Consider the following 27,783-nt stretch of genomic DNA (forward strand, 5'->3'; position numbering starts at 1 on the left):
TAGTGTTCTTCCACCCTAACCATGTACTCCACCATCCACCGTGATGATGTTTGGGTAGTCCCTGCACACTGAGCATCTTGGCAAAGCATTGCAGAAACAGAGCATTCAGTACATAATGCAGTGGTTCTGAAATGAAGTTCCGCGGACCCCAGGAGATCTGTGAAAGCAATTCTAGAAAAAAATTAAAATAAAAAAGCATTCATGGAGGCACACTATATATCCCGTGACAGCCACCTTATTAATGCTGCATGTGGTGTTAGTTTATCACCTCCGTCCTTTGTTTTCTCTCTTCGAGGGGTTTCCCACCACTTCTACAATCCCATGGCTGAGAACTACTTACATATTGCCGATACTATACAGACTAAATATCACCATGGGCTTGAGATATGCCTTTCCATCCATGCTTCTATACGAGATTTCTTGCTTTGCTCTTAGCAGGTAGCAGTGGTTGTTTGTATTTGATTAAGGTGGTGGGTTGGGCCTGTTGGTATATAATTATGCCATACTATAACGCAAAAAACACACGACGGACAAAACCACAGACGACGACGAGCGCTGTCGTCATTGCTTGCGTTTTGTCCGTCGAGTGTTTTCTGCGTTATAGTGTGCCAGAACTATGCAGTTTAGGAAGGAAGATGTAGGTTGCACGCGAATGTAGCCTTGCGAGATTTGCAGCTGTAAGGAGAAAAATGCTCCTCGCGAAACTTCAGGGATTCCACTGCAGGCAAAGTAAGCACACGCTTTCACCATTATACGAAAACAAGCGTCACACTTTATTGTTGAGCGTAAGGCAGCTGCGACACGGCGAGGCGCATGCAGATCTCGCCGATAGTGCTGTACTCGTACTACGGCTTCCAGCTGGGGTCGAAGTTCTTGCGCAGTCCCTGCCAGCGGGTGTAGTACTCTTTGTCGAGCGCCTGCGACTCGTGCTCGGCCCACGGCGTCACCGCCATGCTCAGGGAACTCTCGAACATGAATGCCTGCGAAACACCACTTGAGCTTAAGTCGCAACACTATACACCCTTGGCATATCGATTTGCGACAGTACTGTGCGATTTTCGGTCAAGCACCGCTTTGAAGGGATCATGAACGATCTCTCGATTGGGCTTGGTGAGAAACGGTATCCTGCGTATAGCAGACCCTTCCATGGGCATCTCAGCGAAACCTTGCAGTCGTTCGCGACAATGACAGCGTACAAGCGAAGCTGCCGTTTTCTCAGGCAGAGCCCTGTGCTCACTCTCTTCGAAGCTGCCAGCGCCTGCTATCAAGCGTCGAACACCGGAGCGCGCTATTGGCCGACAGCCAACGTATATCGAGTGCCGCCTTTGGATCATATACGCTTCTTTCTACAAAGTGGCGGTGCTGCGCCCCATAGCCTGCTAAGATTACACAGTGAGCCACACTCGCACGCAGGATTAGCACCGGGAGAAAGCGATCGCCTTTCACCATAAAGTTCGTTCGGTCAGCGACCATTGGAATGATGGGGAGTACACGGATTAGCCTATAGTCTTCGTGCTTGTCTGCTTCAAACGCACTTGTGGCTTTGTTTATTGCTGTGTTTTGGTTTTGTTTCGAATAAAAGAGATCACCGTTTCGAACTTCGTGACCCGATTTGAATTGGTGAGCCTAAAAGGTTACGGCGGTGACGTGCAACTGCTGAACATCTGCTTATCGTCGTTTCCTGTCAAAACAGCCCCAAGCTACGCGAAGCCGAACGGAGCCGAAAGTACGAAGACAAGACGAATACATGTATTACCCATCCTTCCCGTGCTTGCTGAAGCGCCATGCGTGGCCGCTACTATAGCGCCAGATCTCCCTCTAGTGTAATTATCGGAAGCTTTATGATTTTCATAACCCGCGCTCTAAGTCATGAGTCATGAATGATGACCTATGCTGACGTAGCTTTCTTCGCGCCATTTTTCCCTTCTTACCGTTTTGAACGCTCGTTGGAGCGAGATTTAAAAAAAAAGAAAACCTTTTTAGGCGAAAGCCTTTAATGTCTCATACTCACGTCTGTTCATCCGCCCGTTCCCTGGAATGGTGCCAGCTGTGGCATCTCCCCCTTACAGTCGCTCAGCAACCACGTTATTGCTGAGAGAGTGTACAAATATTAACACAGGAACGAAAAGATACGCCATAGTCAGTCTAACAAAAAGCTAACAAAATAAATTAGGTATCACTGCGGCTAGAATTGAAGCTTGCGGATTCCCCTCAGCACCACATTACATGTCAAGAAAGAACTTAATTTCATACAATAGGTCTGTCTGAAGTTTGAGGGGAAGTTGGAAGGTGGGAGAGGAGGGCAGCTCATTTGCCCCTGTAACCAACGCTCTCGGTTGGCGCATGCATTCAAGTTGTGTGCGCAGCGTGTTATTAATTACCTCTATGCGTTCGAAGTTTCTACGCAGCATCTGTCACAGACTCCTACGCACGAACAATCGCTACAAATTGCCTAACGAAGCCCCGAAAGAGATCAACTCTCGAAAATCGCTTATTGTGCGGTCTCGGGAGTTACAAAGGCAAACTGCATCGGATTATTTTCGCGCAAAGCTCTTACAATATCACATTTATTGGGTTTCGCTTATTTCATGGTAGCGGCCACTGCATCATTGCGCTGGAAAAGCGAAGCACAAGGACGCAGAATGTCATGCTTGCAGTTTCCTATAACGCGCACCCAATTTATCAAACGACGCTCTTTGATGTCGAGCATCAACTAAAGGCTCAGCAATTAAGTTCAGTGGGCTGGATAAGCGCCAATATGTTGCTACTAGGCGGGCACTCACGACGAGTGACTTTCCTCAAAGGAAGGCGGGCTGTGGTAGCTCTTGGAGAGCGTGGCGAGGGAGCGGGCGCTAAAACTTGTGCCGGGTAGTCTCCTTTGCCAAAGCATGCATGCTTTAACAGAAGCGCTCGCAGTGTCCTTTCTTGAGGAATGCAAATACTATAAGTTCACGCAAGCCCTTCGTCGAGCTCGTTTGAGCACCGTAAAAAAACTCCTCGTCACAAACTGCAACCTTAGCCCGTCTCGGTGATGGTGGTGCGAAAGTATCGCTTTCCTGTCGCATTTTTTGCGTAAGCCTTTCTAATATCTTGTGATGTTGGTCGCGTCAATGCACTCAGGCGTGCTTAGAAGCAAGACAGTGGGTATGGAAATGATAATGTGCTTTATCATAGAGTATCAGCTCTTTTGTGCGAAACAAATGTTTCATGAAAAGTATACAAACTTATACTTCGATGCCCCGCCAGCAACGTCGTCCTACACTGGACGTCAATTCAAACTCTTCGAGCGGTATTGAAAATTTGAGAAGCAATTTCACATGACGAATGCCGAAACAACAAAGAGAATTCATCACGACACTATAGAACCATTCTCTTATAGACCAGTTTTCAGGTTTTGCTTTGATACGTATATCGCAGTGTGCACGCGTTACTGCATCACCAGGGTCTTATTGAGGCGTTCTATTTATTATAATATTTTTATTTAAAACTACCAACAATAAATAAGAAATAAAAACAAAACAAGAAAACAATGTCTGAACAAGCTTGTTGATCACACTTGAGGCTCAAGGTATTCGATTTTTTACTCAAAATGTGCCAGTGACATGGCGTGCTGACACAAGTTGTTTTTCTTTGTGTTTTATTATTCGCGATCACAATTTTCTAACGCTGTTATTTTTTGCTTAGAAACTTCTTTTTCTCAGATTCGCTTTTTTTGCTTTGTCAATTAATGAGGGTCCGGCTATAGCGATTTTAATTAATCAGTTTCATACCACCCACCATGTCATTATTTTTTGCCGTTTTCACGCTCATCTTTGCGTGTTCATACGCGCCCCGCCGGGGTGGTCTATGTTGGCTATAAGGGCTGAGATACTCGGCTGCTGACCCGTAGGTTGCGGTATCGAATTCCGGCGGCGGCGGCTCCATTTTCGATGGAGGCAAAAATGCTGTAGGCCCGAGTGCTCAGATTTGGGTGCAAGTTAAAGAACTCCAAGAGGTCGAAATTTTTGGAGCCCTCTACTACAGCGTCTCTCATATTCATATGGTAATTTTGGGACGTTAAAACCACATATCAATGAATCGTGTTCATGAAATATTCATTTGCCGCCTCTTACAAACCCTTATCGAAATTGAGAGAAAAGCAAGATTGCCGAGTCGCTCGATAGTGTTTTGCCGTAGTTCTATACGCTCGCCTTCTTATATATGTCCTGCCTTTCAGATAGACAAATCAGTATAGTGAGCACTCTGTCCTGCATGCATATATTCTTCGTCCTATCGTCTGCGCTGTTTCACCGCTGTTACACCCCTGTCACACGGGTGTTTGGACGGTCATCGAACCAATGGTCTATTGACTCAACTGTCAAGCACAGATGCCACATGGGCGGTTTCGAAGGTCATTGAGTCAATAGTCCAGCGAGGAAACGGAGCACCCCGACACTGCGTTGAAACTTCGGCGGCCAAGCGGAAACAGCGCAAGCGCACAACGTGCCCTTTCCTTCGCAGTGTGCTTGTACACACGATTTTAAAGAAATAACCTAACCGGTATGCTTTAAATCGGCATATCTGAGTGTTGGTAATTACTTATTAGAGTATTCTTACTACTTTGAATGTGCGACTTGCACATACTCTTGACAACAGCCACGTGCTTGCTGTCAGTGTGCTCTCTCACAGTGTATCGCTCGCCACAGTTTCCCTGCTCAACAACTTAAGAATTCATAATTACCAATGTACACTTCATTGAAATATTTAAACAACATCAACAGACATACTTTAGTTTTGAATGAACTTGCGTTATTTAACTTTAGGTGGCATTACTACGAAGGGAAGGATCCGCTGAGCCGCACAGTTTTTTGCGGGAAATGCCTGAAGCACTCAACGTCCATCCAAAACTGCGGCGAATCGTGACAACACCATCTAGCCGATAAAGTTGTGCAAAGAAGCAGGCAAGCGTCGACGGGGTGAACAACAAACTATATATTCTGTGTGAAGCCATTTAGTCTGACGTGAACGAGAACAGACGCAACCATGTCGCGCGTGGTGCGTTGTCATCGTCGTATTGTGGTCGGATTCTTCTGGTTCGCACTAGCGAGCTACAGTGTTGTGACATTTCGGTGGCCATGCACTAGATGGTCTTTCAAAAGGTCCCGTGTGACAATGTTATGAAGTCAGTTATTGAGACAATCAGCGGTCACGCTTCGTCGATCTTGGCAACGCTTCTCCTGTCTTTCTAAGCGGTCATGCTACATTGCCTTCGAGAGATAAAAGTACGGAAGTTCGCACGAAAGATAAAAAATACACAATTTTGACTAAATAAACTACGTCGTCTTGGCTGGCATTTGTCTTCTGGCTCCGCGAGTTGAACATTTTCGTCGATGCCGGGCTATAATTGACTCAACACGCAGTTGTTATCCGCGTAAGCATGGATGCATAACCTTGACATGTTCAGAGAAATAAAAAAAAATCACCAACCAAACACTCCGTACATATTGTTAAGCTGAAACGTGCGGCTGTGGTGTTTGGCAGTGGGTTTAACCCCACAATGCACTGAAGCCTTTCACAATTATTGGTTGCACGTTCGTGCTTCTTAATGAGGTTATGTACACGTTTGACTTGAGTTTACCACAGTGTTCATTTCACGTGCCACACATTGCGCCTCGCGTGATCACGATCATGTAAGAGTGTCATGAGCGGTTGAATGCGTTTCACAATCTGGTAATTACAATGGTTGTTCTCGAACTACAGGCGGCCACAGACTTCGCAGTCGAAGCCAAGGAACCGCTGGAGAAACTCCTGCCGAAAGCGGCCGTTCACCCCGGCAAACACGCTTCCGCAATCGTCACGTTGGCGCTGTCGTGCCTGCAACGGCACTTGTTAGGCGCGGCGTGATTGTAAGCGTTTGACATCGCGAGTTAACTTGGCGGCGTGGCTTGCATGATCCGCCCACCACCAGCGCTTGCATTCCCGTTCGTGACTTAGCGCGGCTTAAAAGGCTGCCGGATAATCGGTACGCAGTTGCTGCCGGCACTCGGCCTCCCGGTCTTGTTTCTGTGCGCGGACTGCAGCATCGACCCGGCGAATGCGAGCCTTTTCACGTTTCCACTGTCGTCACTGATGTAGAGTTGTTTGTGGCTTATCCATGTGGAAGATTTCAGTAGAAGCTGATGAGCGCGTGCTTGGCGCCCCGGGTGAAACGAGATAAACAGCGTCCCTCACAACGCAGCCAATGACACGCAGGCTAGTGTACGACGGTGAGAATGACGTAACTGATGACGCAGCCAATTGAGAGCGCTCGTGACACTGATTCCGAATAGTTTTTCGTGTTTTCTAGCCATATACACTTTGCCCCACTGCGGTGGTTTAGTGGCTAAGGTACTCGGCTGCTGACCCGCAGGTCGCGGGACCTAATCCCGGCTTCGGCGGCTGCATTTCCGATGGAGGTAGAAATGTAGGCCTATGTGCTCAGATTTGGGTGCACGCTAAAGAACCCAAGGTGGTCGAAATTTCCGGAGGCCTTCACTACGGCGTCTCTCATAACCATATGGTGGTTTTGGGACGTTAAGCCCCACATATTAATCAATCGAACCATATACACCTTTTACTGTCACACTGATAATATTCAAAAGTTTACAAAAAAAAGCGTAAGAGTTAACGCCTTAAAGAACGTGCCTGAAGTCTCAAGAGCATCTACATTGTACTAGAATGTGATAGAGTCATTTTGAGTGGGCCGAGCAACCAGTTCCACGCCTGTTTTCGGGTGAGGTGCGGTGAGGGGAAAAAATGAAGAAGGTGAAGGACACTTGGTAAATTCCTAAGTGTGTTCCGCGTAAACATGTGGGCACTAAACTGACTGAGTCATATCTCTTTTTTTGCTACTTTTATCAAGCTCTCTAACCAATCACCTGATTGACGAGATCGTGTAAGGGAGAGAGGCCACTGCTGTGGTGGCGGCAACTGTTGCTATGCGCCGCTCTGGCATCACGTGGTTCTTGAGAGAGTGCTAGGGGGAAAGACTACAGCTGGCATTATAGCACGTACAGTGGGACGCAATGAGGAAACATCCAAACCTTTCGGTCGAAGGGGATAGAGTTCTGTTGCGCATGCTGCGAAGCACGCGCATCTCACTAATAATTCTTTTGGGATGCTGATGAGAGACGCTGATGAGCGTCCTTTGCAGCACACTAGCAGGTACCGTGGAGTCCCGCGTTCCTTAATATGTGAGGTACGGTGTATACATGCATCCAGACTCTTCCCCTCGATCGCAACACCCTTTTGAGGCGAAAACAAACGTCTCATGCTCGTGTCCGTCTGTTCATGCCCTGGTTCCAGCCGTGGCCTCTCTCTCCCACACTATCTCAGCAATCTCGTGATAGCACAGCGGCGCATAGCGACAGCTGTGCCGCCACAGCTGTGACCTCTATCCCTTTACATTCATAAATCACGTGATTGCTGAGGCTAAAAAAACGAAGAAAAAAACTAACAAAACAAGATAAAAAAAAGCACATGGTATAATCAGTTGAATATCCATAGGATTTCGCGAATACACTTTGCAATTTGCAAAGTACCCTACAATTTTTTTTTCTATCCACGTCCGGTGCCATATTTTGAACCCCTCTTTAACCCAACTCAAAATTATGCGAATCCACGCAGCATACCCATAGTTTCTATGGTAACTGAACGATTACAGCAATAGAGATGTCACAAAACTGCGGTGGCGCTGTCATCGGGCGTTTAGTTTCGCGTGGTAGGCAAAAGCCGTCGTGCCTATACGCAGTTGCTGCCGTGTTTTCCCTGATCCATGCACTGTTTGTTGCCCTTCAAAGTAGAAAAACGTTGTACCGACGAGTAGACATGATTATTTGAGCGGGAAGGCACGAAAAAATTGGGCTAGGTCTTTTTTTTCTTTGCAGTTTTCTGTTTACAAAAACCATTGCAAGAAGATTAGCCACGCGAGAACTTAGCTTTGATGACGGTTCATCAATTATGTTTTAGAATGGGTGGCTCAACAATAACAATTCGCTCTATCAAGCGTTTGTCGTTTTAATGTGCCACATCGAATTTTTCTTTTGTTTGAATAAGCCTTGTGTGGAGGCATAACGAGCTTGTTTATCTCAAAGCACGTTAACGCTGTGGACCGCATTGTAATATGCAAAGAAACACGAATAACTTTTCGCTATTGCCATTCTTGATATAACTGCAAAAGTCTTAGCGCGACGCGTCAAAACAATTTCGTTATACTCGTGTGAACAGTCACCCGGTCACGAAGCATGTGTTTCTTTCTGTGTGGACGCGCTTAATTAGAGCAGCAGTGAACGAAACGATTGCTTTGACTATGATTTTCCTGTTTACATGCTTTATATGCGGCTGCGATGACACTCCAGATACCTGCCATATAATGTATCGGGCAGAGCTGTTCTGGCTGCGCTTCACGAGGTTTTCACGTCCATGAGAATTCACAGAAAAAGAGTAATCCGGAAACTTGCCGCGTCTGTTCACTGTCTGTACGCCTTTAGCGGCCCTGACTTGAGCGTACTAATTGAGCCACGGATCTGACAGGCACATAACCACATTGTCCCCAGCATGTAGGTAAATCATTATCGCAAGCGTATTGAGGATGAGCGACTCCTAGATAAGCTTGGTCATTTGAGTGAACTACTTCGGCGCCTTTGTAATACGCGAGGATTTACCGTAACGATTCGTGGCTATGTATTCTTACACCACGCATTTGTATATCGTAACCTAGAGCTTCTCGCTGAACTCGGTCTGTCGTTCTTGCATTACCTAACAAATTAAAACGTACAAACGTGACGTAGACTGCCAAAACGGCGATGACATTCCGCAAATGAGCCACATTTCCACCATCGAGTTACCTCATGCTTTGGATGAGGTTCTCAAGGCTAGAACTGCACGTCAACGAGGCTTATATATTCATTTCACGGTCCCTATTACAACCACTGCAACTTCCTCTGTTGGGGCCGCCGCTTGTATACACATGCGGAAGACGTCCCGACCTGCTGCGCCAGTGTTCACGTGACCATAGAGGGTGGTAGCGCGCTTTTGGCTGGAACGGCTGGACGGAGCGTATACGCACCGCGACGTCGCTACAACAAACCTACATATATCGACGGTGCCTGCCACTGTTTACAAACATGTAATGAATCTATACTGACCATGCATCCATCGCCGATGCGCTGCGGGGCCAGCTTGGCCTTGGATGCCTGCTCGAAGCAGTCCACGTCTGGCCCGTGAGGGGTCATCATGCTGTGCAGGCTAGCGCCGCCGCACTGGAAGCCCGTCTCCTGCGGACGCACACAGAAGGGCTCACCGAAAATCATCATGATTTTTTTATGTAGCAGGGAAGCATCTACCATGACATTATGTGTCATTCTTCGAAAAGTGTTGCACACGCTGCACACTTGAAAGTAATTATGTGCACTTTGCTGATGGTGTGTCTGTTTCAGATGAAGAAATGTGCCCAATACTTTTGCAATGGTTGGACGATTCAACGACCCACTCCTTACGCGATTCGCATTGTCTTGCGCATGGCTGTTACGTCGCTGTTTGAAAGCGCTATATTACGCATGCTATCAGATGTTCCTTTCCTTACACTTAGTCAGAATATGGGCAGTTTGCAACGGAGTTTCAAGTGTTGGCGTAGCTCAGTCCGATAAAAAAAAAATCGGCGTAGCTCAGTCATACAGAGTACTGGGCTGCCACCAGAGGGCCCGGGTTCTATCTCCATTCTGTCCTCAGTATTTTATTATATAGTTGTTTTTTTATTTCATGCAATAGTGGTTACGGACACAGGTGGCAGCGGACAACTACGGCGCCAAACAAAATCGGCTCTCGTTGTGATCTCGTAACAGTATTCGCTCCAAAAAAAGTGAATACGCGTACCTTGGCTTCATACTTCCCGGTGATAAGACCCATGAACTCACTCATGCAGTTCCCTGAAAAAAAAAGACATAAACGCAAACTGAGCAATGGTGTCTTGAATGTTTCTCGTGAAGAAAAATATCGACGAGGAAATATTAGGTGAAAAAACACTTGCGATATTTCAATCCGAATGGCGCGACAATATACTTTTAGTGATTAGCGTCAAACATGAAAGAATAATGAAGTATGTTGAAATGAAAAAAATATAATAGGAGAAAAGCAGGATATCAATTGTAGAAAAAATAACTAAAGTATTACTAAGGAAAGAAATGGTGAAAAAATGTACAGTAGTAAAAAGAATACCAGAACTATTCCAGCCTACGGTACCTTATTAAGTCCGATTGGTCCGTGCAATAAAAATTAGAGGCGCTGTTTTCGAGGAGATCCGGAACTGCGCCTCTTGTAGATTAGGAACCATTTTATCCGTATCTTTCACACCGTTAACACCTATAGGGTCATTAACATCTTAACAAGACAATGCGATTGTTTCATTTTTCTTTCCAATTTTTTAGTTCGGGCTTCGGAATGAGAGCTCGCCTAAAACAAGGGAGGTAATTGCGCGCTTTCAAGGGTACACCTAAGCCAAATTTCGTGTGTGTCTCTTTTTGTTCTCTCTTTTGTTTTTGTGTTGCATCAGACGAAAAATCGAGTCCTTGGAACTTTAGTTTAAATGTCCACGAACTCATGAACATCCTAATTAACTTATTCGTAATCCCATGAGAAGTATAAAACGTGGCGGCAGCAAAAACAGGACTGCGTTGACTGGCGGAACATGTGGGAGATCACGGTGGGTGCAGCCTGAATGATGATGATTGTTGTGGTGGTTATTATGATGGTGATGATGATGATGATAATGCAGGGCATTGTGCATACCTTGTGCACCACTTTAGTTACCCTTAACGACCAGCGGTTATCCTGTCTACGCGCTACATGCCCGGACAATGTCCATTTCTTCTTCTTGATTTCAGCTATGATATCCATAATCCCCGTTTGTTCCCTAATCCACTCTGCTCTCTTCTTGTCTCTTAAGGTTACACCTACCATTTTTCTTTCGATTGCTCGCTGTGTCGTCCTCAATTTAAGCTGAAGCCTCTTTGTAAGTCTCCAGGTTTCTGCTCCGTAGCTAAGTACCGGCAAGATACAGCTGTTATATACCTTCCTCTTGAGGGATAGTGGCAATCTACCTGTAATAATTTGAGAGTGCTTGCCAAATGTGCTCCACCCCATTCTTATTCTTCTAGTTACTTCAATCTCGTGGTTCGGCTCCGCGGTTATTACCTGACCTAAGTAGACATAGTCTTTTACAACTTGAAGTGCATTATTACCTATCTCGAAGCGCTGCTCTTTTCCGAGGTTGTTGTACATAACTTTCGTTTTCTGCAGATTCACTTTAAGACCCACCTTTCTGCTCTCCTTGTCTAACTCCGTAATCATGAGTTGCAATTCGTCCCCTGGGTTACTCAGCAATGCAATGTCATCGGCGAAGCGCCGGTTACTAAGGTACTCTCCATTAACTCTTATCCCTAACTAAAAGAAGGCAAGCGGGTTAGGGGGAGACTGAAGGGTAGGTGGGCAGATGAGATTAAGAAGTTTGTGGGTATAAATTGGCAGCAGCAAGCACAGGACCGGGTTAACAGGCGGAACGTGGGAGAGGCCTTTGTCCTGCAGTGGACGTAGTCAGGCTGATGATGATGATGATGATGATGATGATTATGATGGTGTGCACCAGTTTCGGCTTAATATGTTCTTTGTTTCGCCAATAATTTGTGACTTTTCTTTCTTTACTCTCTGCTTTCTTTCTCTCTCTTTTTTTCTTATTTTTACGAAGTTGTTAATAGTACTCCAGACAGAAATTATCGTCTCTTCGTAGTTGTCATTGATGTGTGGGTGGACGCAATGAGCATTCCCTTTACAATGTGCGATAACCTGAGTGCCACCGAGCTCGAAAGGTGAAAAACAACTTTTTTTTTTCTTCTAAGTCGGCCTAATTACTCAAATATATCTGTTAAAACAATCTTACTTTGAAAAAAAATACCCATAATTCCCTACCCCCACCCCTTCGTGCCAGAATTACCTTATCTGTCTCGACATTGATTTTGTCCGTTACATCTACTTTTGTGCTACTAACCCCTTAACGCCTTTTACATATATATTTCTATTGCGGGTTTGTTTTCCTTCTTATTGTTTTCCCTAAATTCCAGCATTTCATGTAAGCCACAGCTCGAACACACACCCAGGTGGATATCTCCACATTTAGTCAAAAGGGGCTCTGCCGTTTTCTCAGGTTCGCCACATTTAGCATGCACGTTTGTCTTTTTTACTGAGCCTCGTTTTATGACCACGCAATCTAATACAACCTGAGCTCCCTTTAAACAGTACACAGCGCCTCCGCTTCAATTATTATCAAATGCATTCCTCTTTACTTCATCTTTGCTTTTTCGGCAGTTACTGAGAGCAGAGTTTTTTTTTTTTCATTGCTGCTATCAAAAAAAAAATCCCCTCCACCTTCCTGACTTTTGCTAAGCGCTCTTTGTTATCATATCGCCACCTGTAAGTCAACGCTCTTTCTGCACAAATACCGAAACACTTCCTCGGCCCACCTACCATCCTTCATATTCCTCAGCATCTCTTCCAAACTCATTCGCCTCACGTCAGTAAACAGCTTCCAGCGCACTCTATGCCCAAGTATAGGCGAAGCTGAACTGAGAAGGTTCAGACGAAATCGGGAGGAGAGGTACGCAACTGAACGTCGTAGTACTCACAGCAGTGACAAAAGAGTTGACCCAAGCTTCCATTTAAAAAATGCAGAAAACAGCGTCATCTTCAGCCTTTTTAAAAACCACTGCAATCGACGGCTCCGTTCTCTATATAATCACGCAACACAAACAGAAAACGCTACTTGAGTGATATGTTTCGTCGCCGTTAAATGTGTTCAGAGACAGGTTTGTACCTATAGGTGTGGCTCCAGATTTTTCGTTACATAATAGTTTCCATCCTGAAGTTGTCAATAATGGTAGAAAAGTCCCAAAATTTACACGTGATTGGACACGCTGAATCAACGATTGGCTGCAAATTTTGTGCTCTTTTGAGAATGGTTCATTGTACAAACATTCTTTTCTAAGCTTGCGGTCTGCTGCACTCCCTCTTTTTGTGCTCTGAACAGTAAAACTATCTCCCCGATTGGCTAGTACAAACAGGCGTGCCCACCTTTCTTTCGGACGCAACAGTGTGAGAACCACCCTGGACTAAATCTAATGAGGGTCACGCGTCCAGAATTGACACTCACCCCCGCTGACATAATTGGCCAGCGAAACAGTCTAGTGCTATATAACAGATGCTGTTAGACTACATTCTTGACATCAAGCCCATCTGTCACGTCAATTCAAGGAGTTTAATCATAGCGAGATTCACATGCACTGACCTACCATTCTCCAAGAAGATCGATAATATGGTTATGGTAGAATGTACTGCAGTGACCGGTGTTCGGTAGTAAAGGCATCGCCAACGTTGTGATCACGCGAGTACTTGTCATTCATGCTGCGATACAATTATTGCGCAAGGTGTTTGAAAGCTTCGCTGACGAGTCATGCGAGCAAGAGTTAACGCAACTCGTTCTTATTCTTTTCTTCGTCATATCTGCAATTTTAACATGCGATTGCCGAGCGCACGTTGTACTGAATGGTGCAAAAAAGCGATCTATTGAAAACGACTTACTACGATCCATGGCAGTTTAAGTTCAGACAATTTCTTCGCTCTTGTGTATTCACACAGAATCATTCCGTTGTGCGCGTTGGCAAATGGACGAGTTGATTAAGCCACTACTGCGTTTCCGATATTTATTCGTTAAGTTATTTAAAATACGTTACAGGCCGAACAGGGCATTGCGTAAAGTGAGTATAAAAATGTCATGCACATGGGTACACATTGCTTGAATATAAACAATAAAAATTATCGATTATTATACCATGTAAAATAGTTGTAAACATAAAGAAAATACAACGGGAGCTAAATACCGAGAACATGCTAAATATGGACTGTGCGACAGGCTGCCAATATTAAACACTAGCTTTTAAAATGCTAGTGTTTATATTTCACGAAAAGCAAACGCTGCTCGAGACCGCGCATGAGCTATGAAGTGCAGGTTAGTATTCAAATGCAATAAAAGTAAGAAAGTGTGCAACACAAAACAACTTATTGTTAAAAACGTGAGTAACAAACTAAATTTCCGTTAAGTAAGCAGCTAAGTCTAGAACTGCGTGTTGAGATGGTTTCGGAATTTATCTTTGTTGCGCTCACCTACTACGTCATCTGGAAGGGAATATGAGTTATTTAAGGCGTCGGTTTTGCCGTAGACGAGTGTGGATGAAAGATGATTCTGTAATCATAAACGGACCCCTGTACCTACCCTTCAATGGGCACTGGGGTCCTACCTGTATATTAATAACCAACTGTGTATTTTACACGCACTAAACTGAAGATGATTGATCGTAACAAAGGTCTCTCTCTCTCTCGCACACACACACATATATATGTATATATATATATATATATATATATATATATATATATATATATATATATATATATATATATATATATATATATATATATATATATATATATATATATATATATATATATATATATATATATATATATATATTAAACAGCAAATGGCTGAATACTCACGGTGATAGTATGGGGGTCTGAAGGTGTTCTCGGCTACCGACCAACGCGGCGGGAAGATGACGAAATCAGCGATGGCCGTGCCCGGCTTGGTCGATGGGCAAGTGAGCACCGTGAAGATCGAGGGGTCCTGCGTTGTTGTTGACCAGGGTATGGCACTCGCCGACCAATAAGCAGCCAAATGAATACGTAAATGACAAACGCTTTTAAAATTGCGTTTCCCATCTCTGATTGGTTGCTCCAACTGACCAGCGGTTTTCTTCCCTGCTCTCTACAATTTAAGAAAAAATTGAGTATTCGGGGAGCAGTTCTGCTACACAACATTAGGTCCGTTCGATTCGCCTGCACCACGTGAACCAGTTCACGAGGTGCTGCACCTTGCCATTCGTTTCAGCGGTGTAGCAATGACGGCCTCTGAACCCTGCCATTCGTTTCGAAAGGTACAGAAGATGTGTAGCACTGGTTCACGATTTTCTTGCACCTCCTACGCTGACGGTGCCGGCTTGGTGCAGCCGCGCGTGCAGCTGAGCAGACGACGCAGCACTTTGGCGTAGGTGGCTTAGGCGCCGTGTACCCGCCTATACAAACGCGGTGAGTTTTGTCAAGATGTTTGCGCCTCATAAACTCTCCGCATGTTCGATTCGCCATCGGTCAGTGTTTGCTGAATGGTGTAAATTAAGCGAAAAGAAATAAGGCCTGCACCTTGTCGGCACATCGTCATTCGTTTCGGGTATCGTGCTGTGCCTGCACCGCTGAACTCACGCTGCACAATTTCTGAAGTTCGCGTGCACAGCTGTAAACCGGTTCTGACTGGTGCAGGTGAATCGAACGGACCTAATAATTGTCATCTGCCGGCGCTGGCCTATTCCTTGTCGGGAATGCTATGTCACACTGATAACGCACACACCGACCGCGAACTACCAGAACCGTGGTGATCGCGTGAGGAAAGTATATATATATATATATATATATATATATATATATATATATATATATATATATATATATATATATATATATATATATATATATATATATATATATATATATATATATATATATATATATATATATATATATACATATATATATATATACATATATATATATATATATATATATATATATATATATATATATATATATATATATATTGTCATGTAGTTTATTTACGTACAGACCTACTGGAAGGCCGAGGAACGCCAGAAGAGCGAGGAACGCCAACAGGCCGAAAATACAAAAAAAAAAACTCCCAAGCATTTCCCTGAGGGTGAACATGGTTAAGTGCGAATACACGGGGTGATGCTATGAGGGGTATTTATTAATTCGCACTATTATATTTATTATTCACACTATGGTGCCTTCATGGTGTAATGGTTCCTGGGAATCGCAATTTGATCACACGGGCGAGTTTACGTTAACTCACTGGCGAATGCCAACGGATTTTAACTTACTCCCCCTCACGACCCGCTCTCGACGGGAGACTGAGAGAGAAGGCGGGCGCGCGAGAGAGAGGGGTGCGCGCGCAGCTGCAGCGAGCGAGGAGAGCGGAGGAGCGAGCGAAGGGGGAGGGGGTATAAGGCGTGTTACTGACACAGATATCAGCGTCGCGTCCGTGGCTTAAGCCCAAACCACATAAGCGCGAAAATTCACGCGACAGCGACAAGCGACGCGACGTAGATCGTCTTCGCGCGATCAGTCGCTAGCGCAGGCAAACCTCCTTCACGCGACGGCTTCGGCGAGCGAATTCCACTGTTGCTGGCATGAGGCCGTCAACTTGCACCAAGAAAACCGCGTAGCGAGCGGTTTCCAATTTAAAAATAAGATATATTGTTGTGTAATGGAACGGAAAGTGTTTATTATTGCCTTGCAGCACTTTTTTATATGCACATGCATAATAAACATTGCGTTATTTTTTGTTGCGCCCACGTGACTTGGGCAGGTTCACGTGCAGTGGATCCTTGGCGAGTTGTGACAGAGCGCTGAAAAGCACGTGAGAACAACCGGCAACCGACTGATGTATATACTTTTCCGGTTTTTTCCTATTGGCTGCCTGAGCCCAGCACTTCCGGGCGATGAGCGACGGTTTCCAAATCTGGAGAACCGAGCGATCGCGCGAAAACGAGCACGCGACACGTCGCGCGAACGCCCTGTTTCGTCGCTCATAGCGTCACTCGTCGCTGTCGCGAGCATTTTCGCGCTTATGTGGTTTGGCCCTTATTCGGTGGAGCGTCCCGCTGCAGCCCGCCAAGTCCTCTTTCTTTGAAAGATAGGGAGGAGACTGCGGACGCCGCCGACGGCGGTGGATGGTTTGGGGTCGCTTATAAAGTGTATTCACACTTAAAACGAAGCTCGGGTCGCGCATGTGCACCAACGCTGTAGCTTGCTGTTTCTTGCTGCTTCGTCGTCGTTCGCATAGTTCCCTACATTGGCCCCCGGTGAATAGCGTAGCCAACCTGGCGACTTAAGGCGTAGTCACTATAGCGGGGTCGTAATACGGCTTCAGGCGACTCACATGCACAATTTCTCGGCCACGACGGCGTAAGTCATGAGACTGTGTCAAAGGCTCAATCTCATAATTGACTGGTGACGTACGGGTGAGAATGCGGTAGGGCCCGTGGTATCGTGCCAGTAATTTCGACGAAAGGCCAGGAGTGCTCGGTGGAATCCAGAGCCAAACGAGAGCATCAGTCCTGAAAGTAGAGAGATGTCAGCCGGTGTCATGCCGTAGCTTCTGGTGGCCTTGGTCCTCGGTTGTCAGTGAACGGGCCAATCTTCTTCAATCTTCGGCGTACCTGGCAACATCAGAAATTGCAGTGTACTCAGAGGAGTCGGGCGTGTATGGGAGGATAGTGTCCAGCGTGCACGATGGTTCGCGTCCGTACAACAGAAAGAAAGGGGAACCCTGTTGTCGCGTGTGTAGCGGTGTTATACGCATACGTGACGAATGGAAGGACAGTGTCCCAATTGGTCTGGTCTGAAGCTGTGTACATCGTCAACATATCACCGAGAGTGCGATTAAATCGTTCTGTGAGGCCATTCGTCTGCGGGTGATACGCTGTCGTCATGCGATGAACCATGTTGCACTGAGCGAGCAACGCTTGAATGGCGTCAGACAAGAAAACACGCCCCCAGTCACTCAAAAGTTCGCGGGGGGCACCATGGCGAAGAACAAAGTTGCACAAAATGAAAAACGCAACTACCCTCGCGGTTGCTGCGGGTAGTGCTGCCGTCTCCGCGTAACGCGTGAGGTGGTCCACGCCAACAATTATCCACCTATTTCCAGAAGACGACGTGGGAAGTGGTCCGTATACGTTGATACCGACGCGGTCAAACGGACGCGCTGGACAAGGCACAGGCTGAAGTGTACCGGCAAGCCATTGAGGTGGAACTTTACGTTGCTGGCATGCAGTAAAAGCACGTACGTACTTGCGGGCAAATGTGTACATGCCGCGCCAGTAGTACCGCTGACGTAGACGGTTGTACGTTTTGAGAGCGCCAGCGTGAGCGCTTTGCGGGTCGTTGTGAAAAGCAGTACAGATTTCCGAGCGCATGTAGTTGGGTATCACTAACAGCCACCTCCGACCTTCAGACGTGTAATTACGCCGATAGAGGAGGTCGTCTCGAATAGCGAAATGTGTGGCTTGACGGCGGATAGTTCTTGAGACCAAATTAGCGAACGGATCAGTCAGAAAGGCGAACAGGATATATATATATATATATATATATATATATATATATATATATATATATATATATATATATATATATATATATATATATATATATATATATATTTATATATATATATATATATATTTATATATATATATATATATATATTTAAGGAGAGCAAGCTGTCCTATCGGTAATTTAACTACTTTTGCACATACGAAATCTTCTGTACGTACTCTTTCCCGTATTCTAAAAAGTGGTTATTGAGCTCACGCTCTTGTTGTATAGCCAAAATACTGAGAATTCTGTTTGTCTTCAGCATACTGTGCTCATTTTTATCCCGACATTCGCAATTTCGCAGTTTAAGCATTCCATCATGTTTCGCACTTCATCACCATCACTGCTAGCGAGCAAAATGTTGTACGCAGATGTATCTGACGCGGAAGTATAATGACGAACGCAATAGCCAAAGGTCAGAGGTAAAGAACTTTTCAGTTTAAATTTCACCATTTTGACTCACGCAGTGGTCGTAGGAGACGGTGTTGACGGTGTTGAACTTGGACAGGTCATACTTGTAGGGGACATAGTTGCCATGCCACGCGACCACGTCGAATGGAGAGTGGTTCTGCATCCCAATTGAAAAAAAAAGGTAACTAAAAAGCTGCATAATTGCAAAACATCTTTGTCATTTCAGAAAAACTGGTCATGCTGTACCTGTTTACCTTCAACGGCCTCTGAGACTCGTTAACATAAAAATCTACGAGTTTTACTGGCATTCTGTCCCATTGCTCTCAATAATCTATCTCTCGACTTTCAAGGTCCACTGGCCGAATCTGTTTTTCAATCACTTGTTACAGTGCTTGAGGCAGTGACACGTCCTAAACTCGTATCAAAGCTAAAGCCATGCAGAGAAAACGACGAGAACAGCGTCGTTGCTGACCTGTTATCTCAGCCTCACTAGTCAATATTTTTTTTTGTCTTCTACCAACTATCCAATACTCACCGTTTATCACGCAAGTAGCCAAGTTGGTACGTTATTATACTAGGTTGAGCAAACAACGTGAGGATGTGCCACAAATACAAGGCCTGACCGTACTCTACCCTTCGTCCCTCGTCTATGCCACGCTGCACATTCAACCGACCTGACAGTTCACCAAGTTTCTCGTGTAGCTGAAGGCACGTCGAATCGTAACCCGCTGTCATTACGTGAACTTTAGTAGTCATGCTGTCAACACTGACCTGAGAAGCCTGGAACAGGCACCCTTTGTACTTGCTGACGACCAAAAAGCCGTTCACGTCCCGGTCCTCATACCAAGCTGTTGGGGTCTTGAAATCGCGAGGGTTTGCCAGCCAGTTGGCTCCTACATAGCGCAGGGTAAATTACACAATTTAATTATTTTGTTTCGTGACAATTGCAGAAGACGGCCAGCTCAGTGATACACACATCCCTGCTTCGCTATGCTGCGGTCGTATAGACATCCGCCATGAGAACTCTATATGAGTATGCAAATTGTACCTGACGTGCCGTTTTAACATGTTCAGTGAAGGATTTGAGACATGATAGCTACATATATAACAGTGGCATAATAAATTAGGAACATGAAATGAGACTGTGACTTAACGACAAGCTATAAAATATACTCTGGAAATAATTTTCGCCACGGGTCTCTTTTATACCGTTCGATCTCTGACAAACACTTCATGTAATCTTTATGTTGACGTGAATGCAATTGGATAAAAAGTTGGGCTAGCTGGCAAGAATGCATCCTTGAAGCAGCGCTAAAAGACGCAGACCAGGAGCAACAAACACACAGGATGAGCGCTGGTTGGGCAACTCATTTTTTAGATGAATTCTCAACGTGTTATGTAGTTGTAGCGAGGGCACTGATCTCGGCATGGCCTTCAATACCAGAGGGTGCAAAATTCATTCGTAGAAGCTTAGAAAACGCATGGCAAAAACATTTAAGGCGGGTAAGATTTTCTATATTCAACCTGATTCAACCTGATTTTCTATATTCAACCACTTTGAAGAAAGCTGTCCGCCCGGAAACGAGCAAACCTTCACTTTACGATAGCGTTAGAACAATATTACAAAAAAGGACTGTCCTACCAGCACCATCCCATCGTGCAAAAGCCTGCAAGGTCCCTCGAGCCACACATGGCTACAAATATTGTACCCAAATGCCAATGTCACTATTTTCTATATAGCAGCATTGAGATTCTTATTCATGCAAAGAGTGTAGCAACGGCTCCGTGGGACTCGAGTTTGGAAGCACCAAGTTTTCACTCGTGACGCCAAGCGCCGAAATTTTCGCGGGGTGAAAAAGCGGTAATAACAGGGTCGCACTTGATAGCCAACTGGTGTCTGAGCATCGCAGTTCCTAACAGGAGCTGCCTCAATGATGATGACTATAGGCTCTGGCTTTCAGCAATTATGCGATCACGTATCATTCGATTCGAATTTGGACCCGAATACTCGGATGCCCGCGGCATCGCCGCATGCATATGCATTTTCGTGGGAACACGTCAATTCTGCTGCCTTTCCGGAAGTCGCCAATAACAATAGGATCTCTCCGTCATGCATGGAGAGTCATAGGTCAGCGGACTCATTCATAAGTCGACTTACTCGGACTCACTCAGACTCAGACAAAGCCGCAAGAGCGGCAACCACCAATCGTAACGTTTTTCGACTATGCTCAAAAAGTGTTATACCTACTTTTTACGAGAACGAGGCAGAGAAAAGTATGACGGGACAGACGCTTTTTCTTTATGCGGCACCCGTCCTGTCATGCTCAGCTCCGTCTATATACGTCGGCTTTTATTGTGCTATACTCGCGTCGTCCGTTCGTCGGTGCACTGGAACGGTGCAAGCTGTGGCTTCTCCCCCTTACACTCTCTCCGCAATCATGCGATTGTTGATTGTTGAGAGTGTGTAAAAAAAGAAAATGAAAAAAAACAAAAAAACAGTTAAATAACCGCACACTATCGCTGAACTCATAGGAATATACAATGCAAAGTGTGCCTCAATTTTTCTAAAGGAAAGCAAAGTATCCACGCAACTATCCCCCCCCCCCCACCCCCGACTCTTGCTTTCCTAGGCACTTTTTTTTTCTGCAGCAGGGTAAGAGGGAAGGGGGTGCTCGAGTACGAAAAAAAAAAGACGCAGGAAAGGAAACAAGGAAAAATCTAGAAAATACACGAGCAAAAAAAAAAGAAAACAAGAGGGGCGGTTGGTCGAGCACGAAAGAAAACAAGCTTAAAAATTGATTTAAAAACTTGGCTGATCCCTTTTATAAGGAACTGGTATAACACTAAAGTGAAACGGTTCCTCGCAGAAGTAGCTCAGCATTCATTGTGTATTGTTTCACTACAATGACGAACGAATGAGTGCTAAAGAAGAAAATGGCAATTTAATGCGAAGAGCGGCAAGCCGCTTAAAACTTACAGTGCACACCTCATGCAGAAATCAGCCACGAAATGAGCATAAGCAGCACGAGCGCGGACAAACAAATATCTCAGCTCAACAGTTAAAGCATGCCGTTCAAACATAAAGACGCATGAAACTAACGCACAAATATAGGACGAGCGCGAACAAATGTCACAATTCTTACTTCATTGTTGCATGTGAGCAGCGTGCTCCTTGTCTGAACGTCGCCACAGCAGCGAGCGAAGTGACCTTCGTGCTGTCCTGAATCAGGAGTCTGATCTGATACGCGCGAGCAGGAGAGACCGTTCCCGTGGAGGCACGCGCTCGAAAAGACGCGAGAGTTACCAACGTTAGAGTGCATCGAGGCACGCATCGAGGTATCCTAACCAACGTGAGCCCGTTGCGCCATCTCGCTACTGATGACGGAAACACTGTGAAGTTGAGGAACTCTGAAAACTGTCAACGGTATATGGTGTATATAAATGGTTTGCTGTTAGCATGCTTTAGAATGTACGCTTCGCGGCTTCAGTGGAGCAGCGAGAGTTCCTCATTGAAGCCCCGAAGCGTACGTTGTCAAGCATGCTAATGAAACTTCGTTACTCGTCGAGTGTGGCCTCACTAACACCACAGTGCTTATCGTCGCTGTGTGAATATCATCATCATCATCATCAGCCTGACTACGTCCACTGCAGGACAAAGGCCTCTCCCATGTTACGCCAGTTAACCCGGTCCTGTGCTTGCTGCTGCCGATTTATACCCGCAAACTTCTTAATCTCATCTGTCCACTAATCTTCTGTCTCCCCCTAACCCGCTTGCCTTCTCTGGGAGTCCAGTCAGTTACCCTTAATGACCAGTGGTTATCCTGTCTACGCGCTACATGCCCGGCCCATGTCCATTTCATCTTCTTGATTTCCACTATGATATCCTTAACCCCTGTTCGTTCCCTAATCCACTCTGCTCTCTTCTTGTCTCTTAAAGTTACACCTTACCATTTTTCTTTCTATTGCTCGCTGTGTCGTCCTCAATCAGGGCTGAACCCTCTTTGCAAGTCTCCGGGTTTCTGCTCCGTAGCTAGGTACCGGCACGATACAGGTGTGAATAGACTTATGTACTATACTATTAGCGTCATTTTATGTTCATTCCAACACACTGCGCATCCCGCACTGGAAAGTGAGAGGTCACTGGTCTGACGCCCTGCTACGGAACTTCTCCATCTGGCTTTTTTTTTCCTTTGCGGTCTCTTATTTTACTACGTCATACGTCATATCTGTGACAGAAATACGTCAGCGGAGCCATCGTGGACCCCGGCATAAAACACTTTCATGTCAAATGAAAACAACGTGATGACGTCATTCTCGCAACGGGCTACCCTCGGTTCCAAACTTTACGAAGGTAGTCGCGTGAGAAGTAAGCAGTTATTGAGATGCAACGAAATTCCCGCAATCAGCCGCCATTAGGCAATTATTATGCATGGTCATCAAAGAAAAGAAACCTGAGCTTGAAACAATGAGCATGTAAATGCGACTAACAGAAAGAGGGTAACATGGCGCTTTCTTAGATAACCTTCGTGCCAGTGTATCAGCTCCCCTCTCCTGCCACTCAGCTGGCTCCCCTGTGCGCTCTGCTATGGCAGTGCCCTTATAAAGGGGCCCTCCAACACTTTTCTAGGTAGCCCTGGAATGGATTCACTAAATGAGCTTATTTACTCACGAATTAACCACTGCAAAAATTCGCACAACCCTTCCAGTACACGCGGAGTTACAAAGATTTGTCGCACGCTGCTATTGCTTTCTCTCTTTTTCTCGTCCCGGCCAAAGCGCTAGACGCTAAGCAGGGAGGGTTGGCACAGAGAAGAAAATCCGTCATGCGCGCCTCATGATATTGAGCATGTTTTCTTTTTATTTTTCCTTTGAATGCGCAGCTTTTTAGGGCGATGGCGCGCACGCGTGGACAAGTTGCGGCCTCTCGCGGCGGCCCCAGTAACGACCGAGCGCGCCATGCTCAAATCAACCAATGGATGATATTCACTTGCGACGCCGTAATTTTTGAGCATGAAGCGCCTTTGGAGAGAAAAGGGAAATCAATGTTTTTGTTAGTTTTGAGAATTTATTGCAAATTCCGGACCTCGTGTTGCGCTACAGTATTTGGCTCGCGTGGTCTCAGGAGCATCGACTACATAAGGCAGTGTTTTCTGCGTATGCTCAGAAAGTGTTGCAAGGCCCCTTTAAGTTCCTTCAGGCTTGTCAGCACTATAGTGTGAAGTTGCCTTAATTTTTTCTATACCGTGACACGGAAGAAACCATACAGGAATGCACTCACCGATAGGACCAAGGTTTGGCAGCACGAAGTGGTTGTCGAAGACCTCAAGGATGTAACCACGGCTTGGGCCGGACACGTACACTTGGAAACGCATTCCTTGCTGCAAGAGGCAGAATAACCAGTGTCATCGCTGTCAGGACGCGCCATCAACTTCTATCATGTTCGTTTCTGCTGCGAATATCTTACTTCACTCGCGCCGCCTCGTTGTTCTGCCTAATATGACAACCCACGATAGTGCGCTGCAGCATCTCTACAAAGGCTGGGCCAAGATATGTAAAGTCGTGAAGTGACGTGCGTCTTTCAAGTGTACCGACTACGAAAGTGAACGTCATGGTGGCCGTTCGCTCGTGAAATACACAAAGAGTTTCTTGTAGCGAGAGCTACAGTGGCCCTGTTCTCTCCGTTTCGCTGTGGCCGGTGGCCGCTCAGTGAGCTGATCCGTTGCATAGCAACTACCGCAGCTAGTAGCACACGTCGCCGCGCCATCTGGCGTGACGACAGAGGAGGAGCCGCCATTGCATCGCATAAATATAGAAAGGGCAACTCTGTGGCATTCGTCGGCACATATGGAAGCTGAATCGGGGAGGCTGAAAGAAGCCAAGAGTCGTCGTTGAACCTCGGTGTTGCAGATCTTATCGAGCAAACAAGCTAATACTCATCGCAGGAGAAGCTCAAAAGAAGCGGAAGCATAATCAACTTTCTCGTTCTTTAACTTATAAATAATTACAATAAAAATGTGTCCCTCAAATACGAAGGGGAGTTTAAAAATTATGCACAAAAATGAACGAAAGCAAATAGGTGCCTCTTAATAGTGTCTCCACGGTAGTTTCCATTTGGTTCGTTTGACAGTGCATGATACAGGTTACTTTCTCATTCCCCCAATGTATCTTTGTCTTCAACACTTAACTGCCTCAAGGCCACCGACAAATAGGCTGTTGGGGAACGACTAACGCGCACAGGTGAGCGCGCCATGATCACGAAAATAACTATATTTGCGGGGTAAATGCTTATTTGCACCCCAAAACGCGGCTAGCGACCGGAAAATTACGCAAGAGAATCAGTGAAAGAAAGAAGCAGCCCAAATCTACTTATTATAGGTGGAACTGACAGCTCTGCTAGAACTAAAAGCGAGAGGAGGCAGCGAGCCGAGGAGGCGGAAGTAGAACGAGCTACACGCCTCGAGAAACGTGTAGTCGTGTTAAGTAATATAATTAACAGTACTTTTCCGTATGCATAACTGAGTTAAGCCAATGCCAAATTGAATTCCTGTGTCACGGGTGCCAAGCGAGACTCCTCCTTCTCTGCCATGCTCTCGCGCTCGAACACTTACTTCTAGTTTTCGAAATATTGACAGTCTTCTAAATAAATAAAACCGGTACAATTTCGATGGTTCTGGCCGAAGTTAAAAGCTTCATTGCATATATATATTATGGGTACGTAGCTTTATTTAAAATAAAAGCCGATTCGCTTAATAACGACACTTTTAATTAATGTTATTTCATTAGCCTAAGCAGACCAAGTGTTTCTATGCTATATTGTGTTCTGATGCAGGAGTTAACTACCACGGATAGCAAAGAAAGGGAAAAAAAATTCTGCGTTTATCTGAGTGCCCTTTTCGTGAGTATACTTGAGCACAAAACAACTACGTTTGTTCTGATTACTACCTTAAAGCTGGTTGTAATAGATGCAAGCGTATTTTACGAGGTTGCTGCCACTGGTAGAGGTGCACGCTTTCCTACAGATGATTGGTCGCTTTTAAAATGCCCTTTCAATGTTGAAAGTGTCCTTTTAAAAAATCTAAGTTTAACGAATACATTAGAATCGACAAAAGTTTCAATGGTGAGTGCTGATGTGGGTTTTTTTCTGACTTATCAGAAAACACGGCGCTCTAGTGGTGACGCAACAATTTTGCCTTAAGCTCAACAACGACGAAGTGCCACCAAATCCTCTGAATCTTTGTTGTCCCTCACCTGAATGACGCAGATCTCGTTGGGTTCCACGTGCATCCTGCCGAACTCGGTGACGACGTTCAGGCTACCTTGCTGGGGAACTGAAAGGGGCAAAGAACAAGCAGTGCTATAAATACTCGCACCCTGTCCTCAGTGCATGTCTTCACAATTTTCTTCAAGTTAACATCGAGTACTATTTTTAAAGGGAAGTGGTACAAGGTTGATAGACTTGCCTATTAGGAAATCTCCATCGGAGTTGTACATGGCCCTGAATAGAAAGAAGCAGCGAGAAAAATTGCTTCAAAACATGCAGTTTTTTCACAAGACTTTTTTTTAGTAGAGTTCAAGGAGGCTTAGCTACATGTAATAAGAATATCCGGGATTTTACATCTTAAAACCAGCTGTGTGATTGTGACAAATGTCATAGTTGATGGCAACGAAACTTTAGACCATCCCGTGTTCTTTTACGTGCGCTGATATCGCAGGGTACACGGGCGTCTATAATTACGCCTCTACCTATATGCGACTACTGTGGCCACGGGATCAAACGCGAGACGTTCGGGTCAGCAGCTGAGCCCTATAATTACTGATCCAACGTGGCAGATGCTTAGCAACATGTAGCTTGCTTATGGTGCTCATTTAGGCTTCCTGGTCAATGAACCACTGAATTTGTTTTCTATTGAAATATATCATACCTTATGGTCATATAAAAAAGAACATTTCCATAAAGAAAATGCCCCACTTCCCCGAAGGAAATTCGTGAGGAAACAAGAAAGCTTTTCTTGTGCCGAGAGAGGGTACCGTTGCCGTTCAACATTCGCCTTCACCGACTTCCACTATCGCCTTGAGAAGCGCCCAGCCAGCGAACGGCGGCGAGTGAGGAGCTAGCGAATGGCAGAGTAAACTACCAGCGTTCTCGGCTCGGCATTTCACAGCGGCGTCTGGAGCACACATTTCCGGATGTTATTGGGAGGCGCCCAGCCAGCGAGCGGTCGAGAGTGAAGCGCGAGCGGACGGGCAAGTGGTGCGCAGGGATGAGAGAGAGCATACGGCGAGAGAAGGAGCGGCGAAGCACTGCACTTAAGATTATTATTACACCATGCACTGCACCCAACGCTACTAGACTAGGTTCAGTTGCCAAACTCTCCGCCGACGCCGTGCTTCGCCGGTGTCTCCACTTTCAGTTTGTCCGACAGATGGCAGGAGCGTTCCATCGAGATCCAGCTTTCTCAGCTGCTGCGCCTGCTAGGCGCTATACGGGCGCCGAATTAGCGCGTTTCTTCACGCGTAACCAGATGGAAAACTACAAAAACATCACTGCAACACATCCTAGCCACTGAAGCTCCTTTTATACTTGTATCAAAGTATGCAGCGCGACATGCTTTCGAGTAACGAGTTCGAAGCTGCCGGAAACCATCTGTCGTTTCGCTGCTTTTGCGCATGCCCTGCTTTTTTTACTATCCGAAAATGCGCCGTTGAGAGAGAACACACATGCTGCATTAGTATTGCGTCCGATTCATGCGGAAATAAGAGGTGGCATCCCTGCCCGTAATCATGACGCGGGGGGGACCGTTTTATCTACCGGCGATGGTAAGATTCATTTAGTTCCCAGCGGCGTCTTCGGCCATCTGGGCTAGTGACACAAGGCCTGCGTAAGCGGGTCTGTGCTGAGCCGCGCGGCCTCCCACTCCTTCTCATTCGTGATTTGGAATAAAATGGCTAATAGTCTATAGGGGTTTTTCTTCGCAGGGTCAAATCACATGCAACGTAAACGCTTATTCGTGCATCTTGGCAGGC

General features: G+C 45.7%; 1 protein-coding gene across 1 annotated transcript in view; it reads right to left on the bottom strand.

The window, feature by feature from the left end:
- Positions 1–749: 749 nt before the first annotated feature.
- Positions 750–27,783, bottom strand: part of LOC142761764 (homogentisate 1,2-dioxygenase-like) — a 41,543-nt gene continuing 14,509 nt past the window's right edge. Inside the window, exons 5-13 of the mRNA XM_075895815.1 lie at positions 26,220–26,254; positions 26,008–26,087; positions 24,038–24,137; positions 19,531–19,652; positions 18,812–18,916; positions 14,620–14,746; positions 9,892–9,944; positions 9,165–9,293; positions 750–980 (exon numbers count right to left, since the gene is read on the bottom strand). Of these exons, the coding sequence (XP_075751930.1) occupies positions 846–980; positions 9,165–9,293; positions 9,892–9,944; positions 14,620–14,746; positions 18,812–18,916; positions 19,531–19,652; positions 24,038–24,137; positions 26,008–26,087; positions 26,220–26,254 (886 nt within the window). The 3' untranslated portion in view covers positions 750–845. The remainder of the gene's footprint in view (positions 981–9,164; positions 9,294–9,891; positions 9,945–14,619; positions 14,747–18,811; positions 18,917–19,530; positions 19,653–24,037; positions 24,138–26,007; positions 26,088–26,219; positions 26,255–27,783) is intronic.

The sequence above is a fragment of the Rhipicephalus microplus genome, chromosome 5 (genome assembly GCF_043290135.1).
Source record: "Rhipicephalus microplus isolate Deutch F79 chromosome 5, USDA_Rmic, whole genome shotgun sequence".
NCBI lineage: Eukaryota > Metazoa > Arthropoda > Arachnida > Ixodida > Ixodidae > Rhipicephalus > Rhipicephalus microplus.